This window comes from Eptatretus burgeri, chromosome 13 (genome assembly GCF_056783735.1).
Source record: "Eptatretus burgeri isolate ZD-2024b chromosome 13, Ebu_testis_v1, whole genome shotgun sequence".
Lineage (NCBI taxonomy): Eukaryota > Metazoa > Chordata > Myxini > Myxiniformes > Myxinidae > Eptatretus > Eptatretus burgeri.
Genome location: NC_140973.1, coordinates 49,846,922 through 49,859,131, shown reverse-complemented (window position 1 = coordinate 49,859,131; position 12,210 = coordinate 49,846,922). Strand labels below are relative to the sequence as shown.

The window sequence follows — 12,210 nt, the reverse complement described above, 5'->3', positions numbered from 1 at the left end:
TCACTATCTGCCATGATCTTTCCTGGGAAATCCACATTTCCAAGCTGGCCTCCAAAGCCAGTCGCTGACTTCTTCTTCTTCTTGCGTCTGGCAGCTTAGCTGCCGGGGTAGCTATCATTTCTTGAAAGCGCGACTGTATCGCTGATGCAGTGCCCCTCTACCAGTACACACTGATACTTATTTTGCCAACCTCAGAAGGATGACAGGCTGAGTCAACCACCTGGTGTATTAACCACCCAACGGGGCTTGAACTCAGGACCCTAGGATCCCAAGCCGCCACCCTAACCACTGAGCCAACACCAGGCTTCAGTCGCTGACTGGGCATCCCCCATCGTGCAAAGTCCTTCCTTGGCACACATGAGCCCCTGACCACATACAAAGCTTTCATCGGCAGGTTCATGGAGTACTGCTCTCCCCTCTGGGCTGGTGCTCCCGCCTCACACCTTCTTCCACTTCATGCTGTGGAAACCAAGGCTTTTAGGATCACTGGTATCTCCCGCGATGAGGCTGAGTCTTTGGGTGTCTCACTTTCTCACCACAGACAAGCTGGTGGTCTTTCTGCCTTCTACCGAATCCTCCCCAGCCTCGCCACCCATGCTCTGTCTGTGATCTGTCCCGTTCATATTTACCCAGGGCACTCATGGTCTGCCAGCAACTCCCTTCTGGTGAAACGACCAAAATCAAGAATCACTGCTCGCCTTCACTCTTTCATTCCTCTTTTTTTTCCCACCTTTGGAATAAACTCCCACACTCTCTTCAATCCTACTCTTCCCCCCAGGTTTTCACAACAGCTGTTCACCACCATCTCTTATCATTCCCCATCCAAAACCACGATCTTTTTTACTCCCATTAAGCCACCCCAAACCCACCTCCTTCAAATTCCCTGCTTTCCTTCCTGAAAGTCCCTGTCATGTCCAGCATGTTTACCCCATGCACCCCACTCCATCCCTCTCCCTTCCACAGATCTCCTCATGTCTCTGTTCCTCACATTTTTATGCTTCCCTCTCCTGCCCTTATTGTCTCTTGCTCCCTTTGTTATACATTCTGTGTGTTAGATGTTTTACGAGCCTTGATATTGTGTATAAAACTAAAAGATGCATTTGAAGATAGGATGGGGAGGTGATTTAAAACTTAAGGAATTGGGGTTTGCGGTCAATATGGAGTGGGGGGGGGGTGGGGTGGTGAGGACTTGAATAAGAAAGAGGGAGGGGAAGACAAAGAGTTGGGTGGGGGGAAGGTCGAGGATGGAGATAGGGGTGAGGATTTAAGACTTGGAATGGGGTGGTCTTGAGGACTTTAAGAAAGGGGCTTGGGAAGACAAGGAGTTGGGGGTGGTGAGGCAGTGAGGGGACAGAGAGTTAGGAGAGAGGGGTTGAGGACTTTTTGGAGGAGGGGGGGGGGCGGTTAAGAAGTTGCAATGAAGAGAGGGTTTGAGAACTTGGGTCCCTGCTCGTGAATAACCAAAGAGAGGCACCAAAAATGGTACCAAACAGAAGACACAGCAGTGACAGCCATATAAGGTCATAGGTAACAGACACAATGTTCCCAGCATCATGTCTTTCCATCAAAAGACAGTGCTGATCCTCCTAGGCCATCCTTCAACAGGCATTTATTAGTGCCCATCTGATGAATAAAGTGTACCTCACTCGTTACAAGCAGGCTGTGGTGAAAGTTTGTCCTCCATAGATCATATGTTCCGGTTGACCGAACTAGTTGGACTTTCAAGGCTCGAATAGATGGGGTGCAGTAAATGAGATTTGGCCTTCTTGGCTTTGGTGGCCAAGATCAAGTAAATTTGAAATGTGGGAAATGCAAATCATCATCATTGGTGCTGAATCACCATATCATCACATGCTGAATGACAACGAAGGCATAAATTCACAGCAGCATGCTGTAGCATAAAACACCCAAGGTCTCAGGCCGTGCTCAGAGGCATAATCCGTATTAACTGGTCTGTATGAATTCTCAATAATTATGTCCCAGAGTAAAGTTTTTGTGGTGGAATGTAAAACCTTGTGTTGCCAAAACCATCCCATGGTTGGTGATTGGGGGAGGAAATTTTAGTCGGAATACACCACGTATACATCAAGAGTAGATTTCTAATCACGACTCATCTGCTAGCCTTAACAGACCGGGCCATTTTAGCAATGGTGAGCATCCCCAACTCGAATTGAAGTGCTATCCAGCTTTAGCGTGTGTGTCTACAGCACACCTTTTCAAGCTCTACTTGAAGGCCGGGCATTATAATTTGGAAATGTAAGTGAAATTAACAGTTTTTATGACTTTATATGTATTCCATAACCCAATAACTTTAAGAATAATTGACATTTTGGTCCAATGTGAATACGTGAAGCTCATTTACTCTGCTGCTGGCTTTACCTTCAAACAAAAATAATGCACTATAAAGGACGAACCAAGGCTGTTGTGCAATAGCTTCTGTAAGTGTGAAATAAGATATGTAAACGGTGCGTTTACAAAGCAGTTTGAATGTAGACCTCATACAACATACAAAGATCGAAAGTGAAGTTTCATACCCCCTTTTGGTTAAATCCCAAAATCCCGGATTACTACACACCTCCACTCCTTTGTTCCTCTTTTCTCCTGTTTGTGGAACCACCATCCTAAGGCTGCTGAGTCCCACTCCTCCTTCCAGGGATTCTCAAGCAAGCAGTGCTCTACCATCTCATGTCATCTGCAATCTCTACCCACAATCATTTCTACCCACATGAACCCAACCTCACTTGCATGTTGCTTGCATGTTACTTGCATGTTGCTGTGTTTCCTCCTCTCCTCGCTCTCATTTTTTTTTCCTCTCCAGTCATTTATTTGCTTGTTGTGTTCAAATGTAGCCCACTGTCAGTATGTTGTCTTTTTGCCTTCTATTTCGTCACTCATCCATGAGCCCAATCTTTTATGAAAAAAATTAATAAAGTGCTTGGTACCGACATGAACTTGGCAATGCACAATACATTCAAACAGTCATACCAGCACTCAGAATGGGACTGAATGGAACAATCAAGCATCCAACAAAATTCACAATCCAATATAGGGAATTGGATGTTGAAGTGTAGCTGTCACAGAGCAAGGCACACACAGCGCATCCCCAAGTGCAGGATGCGACAGGAAGCATGCGTCATGATCATGACACACAGGTGAAGTGCTCCTGTGCACAGTATGTACATGGGATGAAAGAGAATGAAAGTTAAGTGTGTTTGTGTTTTTATGTTATCTGGAAAACTGGGGTGCATTTGGGACACGGGTGTATTTGGGACACGAGATGCATTTGGGATTTGGTGCATGGGGTGCATCTGGGACATGGGATGCATTTGTGCCATGTGGTGCATTTGTGACACGGGGTGTGTTTGCGATACGGGGTGTATTTGCGATACGGGGTGTATTTGTGACGCGGGGTGTATTTGTGACGCGGGGTGTATTTGTGATGTTGAGTGTATTTGTGACGTGGGGTGTATTTGTGACGCGGGGTGTATTTGTGACACGGGGTGTATTTGTGACACGGGGTGTATTTGTGATGCGGGGTGTATTTGTGATACAGGGTATATTTGTGACATGCGGTGCATCTGGGACATGGGATGCATTTGTGACACGGGGTGTATTTGCGATACGGGATGTATTTGTGACGCGGGGTGTATTTGTGATGTTGAGTGTATTTGTGACGTGGGGTGTATTTGTGACGTGGGGTGTATTTGTGACGCGGGGTGTATTTGTGACACGGGGTGTATTTGTGACGTGGGGTGTATTTGTGATGGGTGTATTTGTGACGTGGGGTGTATTTGTGACGTGGGGTGTATTTGTGATACGTGGTATATTTGTGACATGCGGTGCATCTGTGATATGCGGTGCATCTGTGACATGAGGTGAATTTGTGACATGAGGTGTATTTGTGGCGCGGGGTTTATTTGTGATACAGGGTATATTTGTGACATGCGGTGCATCTGTGACACAGGGTGTATTTGTGACGCGGGGTGTATTTGTGACGTGGGGTGTATTTGTGATATGGGGTGTATTTGTAACACGGAGTGTATTTGTGATACAGGGTATATTTGTGACATGCGGTGCATCTGTGACACAGGGTGTATTTGTGACGCGGGGTGTATTTGTGATACAGGGTATATTTGTGACATGCGGTGCATCTGTGACACAGGGTGTATTTGTGACGTGGGGTGTATTTGTGACGTGGGGTGTATTTGTGACGCGGGGTGTATTTGTGACGCGGGGTGTATTTGTGATATGGGGTGTATTTGTAACATGGAGTGTATTTGTTACACGGGTATATCTGTGACACAGGGTGTATTTGTGACGCGGGGTGTATTTGTGATGTGGGGTGTATTTGTGATATGGGGTGTATTTGTAACACGGAGTGTATTTGTGACACGGGTATATCTGTGAGACAGGGTGTATTTGTGACACGGGTACATCTGTGAGATGGGGGTGTATTTGTGATATGGGGTGTATTTGTAACATGGAGTGTATTTGTTACACGGGTATATCTGTGACACAGGGTGTATTTGTGACGCGGGGTGTATTTGTGACGTGGGGTGTATTTGTGATATGGGGTGTATTTGTGACACGGGTATATCTGTGAGACAGGGTGTATTTGTGACAGGGAGTGTATTTGTGACACGGGTACATCTGTGAGATGGGGGTGTATTTGTGATACGGGGTGTATTTGTGACGTGGGGTGTATTTGCGATACGGGGTTTATTTGTGACACGGGGTGTATTTGTGACGTTGAGTGTATTTGTGACGCGGGGTGTATTTGTGACGCGGGGTGTATTTGTGACGCGGGGTGTATTTGTGATGGGTGTATTTGTGATGCGGGGTGTATTTGTGACGCTGGGTGTATTTGTGACGCGGGGTGTATTTGTGACACGGGGTGTATTTGTGACGTGGGGTGTATTTGTGACGTGGGGTGTATTTGCGATACGGGGTTTATTTGTGACATGGGGTGTATTTGGGGACAGTTGGTGCATATGTAACGTGGAGTGCATTTATGACATTCCTTGATGTATAAAGCAGCTATTCTTTATGACTGATATGAAATGCCAAGGTTTGTGACTGGGGCAGTTGTATGATTTATTTATTTATTTATTTATTTATTAGAAACTGCATTTAAAACATTTTGAAACTAGAAGGGCACTCGGTAGAGCGCATACCTTCACCCTGTAATGCCCGATATCGGGCCCAATACATTTTTGAAATATCATGCCATACAATACTATATCGTTTTTGGCCCTATATCTCAATGGTGAAGGATCACTATAAAATTCTAGTCGTCGGATCCGGATCCGGACCTTCACCAACATCTCATCAGTTCGTCCTTGTCACACACCGAACCTGTCCACAAAATTTCATCCGGATCAGTACACAACTTTTTGAGATATCCTGTACACAAACAGACAAACAGACAGAAATGGGTGAAAACATAACCTTCTTCACCTTCGGTTTCGGAGGTAATAATTATATTTACTTTAAAGTTTTGCGTATAATGTACATTTCTGATATTATTTTATTCAATCTTTCGTACTTTTATTCAATAAGGCATGTTTCTAAGAAATGCCTTTTCCACTTTTCTTGCTCCTCGAAAGGTCTCACTTGATGAGACATCATGGATAGGCCGATGGTAATCACTGATCGGCGTTGCATGCGCAGCATCTGAGTGCGAAAGATTCGATTTAAATGATCAGCATGCCTGACCAATGTGAATTGGCATGCTATGTCCATTAAACATGCCTCAACACAAGTATAATTAATTGTTTGATACTCATACCGCGTGATACCATGTATTTATTACATTCACAAGTATGATGTAATTTCTAACCACTCTCCCACTGCCGTTGAAACATGAACACACCAATACAAACATGGACACTTCAGACACACCACACTCCCTTTAAATCGTAAAAAAATCCAACCTATAGATGGCGTTTTGTTTCCATACTCAGAGTATCTCCACTACTCCAGCATTTGTTGAAGCTTGAAACCAAGACAAAGCCAATATAGTGGTTAGCTTGCTGTTCACCTGTTTGTTATACCAGGACCAGTTTGCTAATGAATGTGACATCATATTCCATTGAAAGCAAACCTCCAGGGGGCATTGATGGTTTGGTCCAATGTTGACCTGTCTTTAACAAATAAAAACAGGAGATGGTGAAACACTCAGCAAAACGATGTTGGAAAAATTGTCTCTGGATTTGAAAAGCAAAATGAGATCACTTGGAAAGTTATTTGTTTTTTTGTAAAAACACAGCAAAAGCATGTGTGAGTGATGGTCTCAGGAAACCGGCTCCTTAAATTAGAAGGGTACTCAGTAGAGCGCATACCTCCACCAGGCTGATTCGTTTACATTTTGTATCCCACTGATAGGCCGGATCTGGATTCGAACCTGAAAGAAAATTTAATCAGCTTGTTCTTGTCACCTAACCAACTCACCCACCAAGTTTCGTCCGAATCCGTCCATAACTTTTTGAGATATCGTACTATATATCATTTTAGGCCTATCACACAATGGTGAAGAATCACTGAAAAAATTCTCAGATCCGGATTCGGATCTTCAACAAAATCGAACCAATTCTTCCTTGTTACGTACCCAACCTTTCCAGAAAGTTTCATCTGAATACGTCCACAACGTTTTGAGATATCCTGTTCACAAACAGACAGACAGACACGGGTGAAAACATAACCCCCGTCCACCTTTGGTGGCGGAGGTAACTATAAGGAGATCATCATTAAAAGTTTTAACAAACAGGTAAGCGTCTTTCAGAAACCTTCACGAGCTCCTTCCCTTAATATTGTTGCAGATTCGCGCCCGCCAGCGTGCGAACGGCCACGTAACTCGAATCGCGGCACGTCACCCACCGGATGGACAATCCAGTCGTGACCCTCTCGGACTAACGCCGGGAACTAGTCACGGGTGGACCTTTCGGACTCACCACGATCGTGCCAATCGGCCCCCCGCGTGGGATAGGGTTGCTCGCCAAATTCGACCTACCTAAGTACCCACACGGAGGGTAGACCGGGCGATCGTACCTCGCCGCAGGTCGACTTCGGACACGGGCCACTTTAAGCGACCCGTTCCGTACTATCGGGATAACCGAGCGGTGTTATCATCGGCCTCGACGGTTCGATTAATTATCGGGCGTTTTAGCCCACGACCAACCCTTTACGTGAAGTAAGATGGAGATTCAATAGAGGAAAAGACGAAGCGAAACGGGAAAACAGTTCAACATGAAGCACATTTATTTCGCGATGAACGGAAAGCACACATATACAATTACACCAAAAGCAAATGTAAAAGGAGAAGAAACACACAATATTACACAAAAAGCAAATATAAAAGAAGAAGACAATGCAGATCTATTACCGACTACGCGAGCACACGGCAACACTTATGCAGTTTTACTTCATAGACGGCGCCGACAACACATATACCCAAAGCAAAAGAAAAGGACCACCCTCAAGGATGAGGCGGGCCTGGGGCCGAGACCGCGTCGGGCCTACCCGTCTGGTGATGAGCCGCGAAATGGCGCTGGCGCCCCGACTCCGCGGGCCTCGCTGGGACTGCCTGGTATGGGGTGGGGACGGGGCCCCCTTCTCGCACTATCTCAGCGCGGGGGGAAACAGGAGGGGGTTGTTGATGCTCGGGGGATGGAGGATACCTCCCTGTCTCGGGTCCCGCGACGAGCGTCTCCACCACGACCTCGGTCGCGCCGCCGGCCTCTCCCTCCGCAGCTCCCCGACTCCGACACGAGCACCCCCTCGACCGCCTTCGCCGCCGCCACCTCTCCACAGCTCCGTCCTCTTCACTCTGACTACTACCACTTCTTCCCAGCTCCACCGGCCACTCCCAACTGCGAACTGCTTTGACTGACGAACGCAGCCGTTTATATCCCCCGTGGCCTCGCTCCTTCACCTTTGACCCTTTACCTCCGACCCTTCACCTCTCACTGGCTCCCCATTGGACCGAGGAAAAGTGGGCGTGAATGCTTTTTGATCCATGAATTTGCATATAGCGACCACACTCCAACGTACCTGGAGGCGGGGCCAAATCGCCCCACGCTCACCGATAGGACGGAACAGAAGTGGGCGTGAGTCGTTTTTGATCCGTTTTCTTCGGAAAGTCTGTGATGTTTCTGAACACGTTGCTCGGTGCGCGCCCTGCACGAGTCCAGTATCGGTGCCCACAAGTGGCGCAAGAATGGTGGTGATATGATGGTGGCGAGTTGTGACGGTAAAGGTCGTGGCTGTTGTCGTGAAGCGGCGTTGTGGTTGGTGGTTGTTGTGTGATGGCTGTTGAGACGTGGTTGGTGGTGGTAGTAATGGCGGCTGGTCCAAAATAAAGATAGTAAAAGAAAAACGGCTATCTAAAAGGGTCGCAGCCCGCATAAATGACATTTATTCCCTCTAAACAACGGGTTTGGGCCTAACTACACATATACTTACAGAGATATCTCACCTAAGGGACCTGAATGGTGGTTTGTGAATTTCGTCAACCACAACAATATAATCCCCAATTTCTTTGGAGCAGATAAACCATGTGCCATTCGTTTTGCTTTGTCAGACTGGCCTACACAGGGTGGTCCACATGCCTTGTTCTATCCATGTATTTCTTTTACCCTGCTGAAGTTTATTGCTGTTTTATTCACAACACAAAACAGCAGACCCTCCTTGTATTTCAAATCATTTTAAATTCGAATTCTCTTGCAAGGAACTTCAATGCAGGAGGAGGCCATTCGACCCATGAAACCTAATACAATGGTTGCCAACCTCTGGTTGCTTGTCCATGCTCAACCTCTGATTGCTTGTCAAGAAAGTAAGCAGCAAGTCCCACTTTTGAAGTATTTGGCGTGACTTGGCAGGGCTTCAAACCACTGACCTCCCAGACTCGGAGCGGACACTCAAAACATTAAGTCACCGAGTCTCTTGAGTTGATATTCTTTTTCAAGGTGCTTTAAACAGGGATCCGTGTGAGAAGGTAGACAATGTGGTTAATGGTTACTGATGGGAGAAATGTGAAGTAGTGGTATATGGTTGGGAAGGTGTCACTTACTTTTGTTTTTCAGATACGGATGTCCGTACCCTGGTCAAAGAGCGGCAAAAGAAAGACAACCACAACCTGAGTAAGATACGTTTAGTCATAACTGGTGTTCATTTTGTATCATCAGTTTTATGATTGTTTTTTTCCTTTTCATTGTACAACTTGTGTGTTGATGTTGATCATTTAAAGGTTGCTCAAACTTCCCTTCAATGCCTGCTTTGACAGTTGAGCGTCGGCGGAGGTTCAACATTAATGATCGCATTAAGGAACTGGGGACACTGATTCCCAAGTCCAGTGATCCGTAAGTCATTTGACGTAAAGCACCTTACTGTCAATTTACATGGAATTAAAGATCTTAAGCCCGTTTTATTTTCTGCTGTGGCATCAATAAATCCTCCATGGAGCTTTTGGCCACCATAATGCACAGATTAAGGACATTTCTGTGGGATAGTGCTACATACTGTTTGTGTGTGGGTTTCCTCCTGGCCCACAGTAAAGATGTAACACTTATTCACTAGTTTATAGACATACAGGAACACGACTCTTGCATGGATATGTCTGTAATGCAGTCGAGGAGTTTGATTCTTTCAGCAGACATTCTCAAACTTGTGTTGCAGCTCTTCATTTGTCAAGACTACAAGCAACACCTTTGATAAATTCCTTGATGTATAAGTGCCTGTCAATCATAGAATAGGATGAGTTAGCTATGTTTCCACAGCTCTGTAGGTATTGAGGCTAAAGGAACTGAGATTCTTTTCAATGTTGTGTGTGTGCAGGGATATGCGCTGGAACAAAGGTACAATCCTCAAGGCATCGGTTGACTACATCCGCAAAATGCAGCGTGAACATCAGCGAGCAAGGGAAGTCGAGGTTCGCCAGCGACGCCTTGAACTTGCTAACCGCAGTCTCATCGTAAGAGTTCAGGTAGATTCGGTACATCCTGCTTAATGTCCGAGACTTCGAACTGAGTCTACCAATGTAGTTCAGCTTAGCACCACCTCAAAATGTTTTCAAAATGCAATACGAGTTAGCCACACAAGCTAATGGTCAGTAGCAGGTTTATCTGTATGGGATTGCAATAGGCTGGTTGATCAATTTGTCTTGGTGTCTGAAGACTCAGTTTTTCTGGACAGAATTTGGTGACAGAAATGGATGAAAGGATATCTCAGTTGGTGGGGTTCTTTCCTCTGCCCTGCCTCGTCTTTATACATCCATTGGCACCATACTTTGTGCAGAGTATTGGTGCTGCCCAAGTGCAGAGTATTGGCTATTGGGCACAATCCTGAACAGGTCACCACACCGACACAAGATACTAGCAAGCTGGCACTCATTTTGCCGACCTCAGAAGGATGACAGGCAGAGTCAACCCCACCTGGTATTAATTCAACAGCCGAGTGGGATTTGAACTCAGGATCCGAGGATCCAAAACCCACCCACCACCCTAACCATTAAGGCAACACCAGGCATGGTCTTATTTATGACCACCGTGAAGTTAAATTGATGCAATTGCCATGATAATGAGGTCCTGGGAAGTCGGAGCTGCATCATAGAATATGTTGTCATTTAAAAGGGGTGATGAGCAGGGAGCCAATCTTCAATCATGTGAGCTAAAACATTGTATTATATAACTCTTGTGTTCTTACATTTCAAAAAACATTACTTTTACCTCTAACCCCCATTCTACCATCACCAAGTCCCACTTTAAGGCATTATTTTTCTAATGAACTTTGTTTGTTTGTTCATAGGAGCTTGAAATGCAGGCCAGAGCCCATGGACTTCCGATTACATCCACAAGCATCTTGAGTACTACAGAAAACTGCAGTCCGTTGATCAAACGAGAATCCAACATTAACTACAGATCTTTGCCATTGGGTCCTGCTGATACAGGTCGTGTAACCATATTGGATCTCAACAGTGGCACACTTGGTTACTCTGAGAGCCAAGATCTCCAGGCTGAGACTCAAGGCCATTACTTAGACTGTGGCGCAGTTCCAGGAACTACGCTATCTGTGGGGCCCCCTTCCCCATTCGGAAACGGACTACGTCTTCGGGACTTTTTGCTAGATGAAGGCCTCTCACCGGTGGAATTGGCAGATCCTCTACTCTCTTCCGTGTCTCCGACGGCTTCCAAGAGCAACACCTTCAGTGAAGAGGACGAGGAAAAGGAGGGAGTGTAAATTTAGTTTGTATTGTCTTGTTTACTTCATGTGCTCCGAGTACAATGTTTTATTCAAGCCCATTGACCTCCTCTCTGCTGTTCCTTCGTTACCATTGGCACAATGTCATCTTAACATTCCAGGCTCATGGATTTCCGAACGAACTGCTGCTCATGGGGAGATTGCAAATATAAGCTTCTTATTCTGTAATTTTGAAGTTTATCCACCAAACAATCATCTTTTCATCGTCTTTTGTGACACCTTTTTGGATGCAATACTTTGTTTGCAGCTAGTTTTCTGAAAGTTTTCAAAACGATGTAAATAAACCATATTTTAATGAATATATTGATATTCGCTCAATTTATCGTGATTGATGATCGCTTAGTTTTTCTTCTTCTGAAAGGCATTTTAGCCTTAAAATAAGGAAACAAAACAATTGGATGCTTTTCTTTATTCGGTGAGAGGCAACTCAATTTTCAAAATACAACAGAATACTTGTCTTGGTGAGAGCTTGTGTCGGTCTAGGGAGACTGGACGACGGGCTGATGCTTGAAACGTCAGCTGCTCCTCACTTCCCATGTCGGTGAACATTCTCCTTTTAGTTGATAATATCCATTTTCAACTTTCAAAGCTTTGATTATATTTATTCTCCTTCAAACTGGGCAACTCCAAATGAAAGTTTTGATAATCACGATCAAAGGCAGCAAATGTTAAAGCATCTCGAGCTTAAGATAAAATGTCATATGTTCTCCAGTTGTTCAACCAGCTTCTCTCATGCATTTTCAGAACCACAGCTGCTCGGAACCCTGGTGACGTAATCCGATACAGAACCTTCATAACTCCCAAAGGCAAACGAACACAATTCCTGCTCTTATGCTATAATCACAATTGAGCATGGAAATGGTTCTCTTATTTTATATCCTTTCCAAATTGCCTTTCTTTGGAATCTGGCCTTCATGCATGAAAAAGCAGGTTGAAGAACCATAGAGGACCTCATTG

General features: G+C 45.3%; 1 protein-coding gene across 1 annotated transcript in view; it reads left to right on the top strand.

The window, feature by feature from the left end:
* The window catches only part of LOC147014439 (transcription factor EC-like), a 160,184-nt gene extending 148,632 nt beyond the window's left edge, over positions 1-11,552 (top strand). Inside the window, 4 exon segments of the mRNA XM_085852386.1 lie at positions 9,081-9,137; positions 9,281-9,356; positions 9,832-9,979; positions 10,801-11,552. Of these exon segments, the coding sequence (XP_085708512.1) occupies positions 9,081-9,137; positions 9,281-9,356; positions 9,832-9,979; positions 10,801-11,232 (713 nt within the window). The 3' untranslated portion in view covers positions 11,233-11,552.
* Positions 11,553-12,210: the final 658 nt, after the last annotated feature.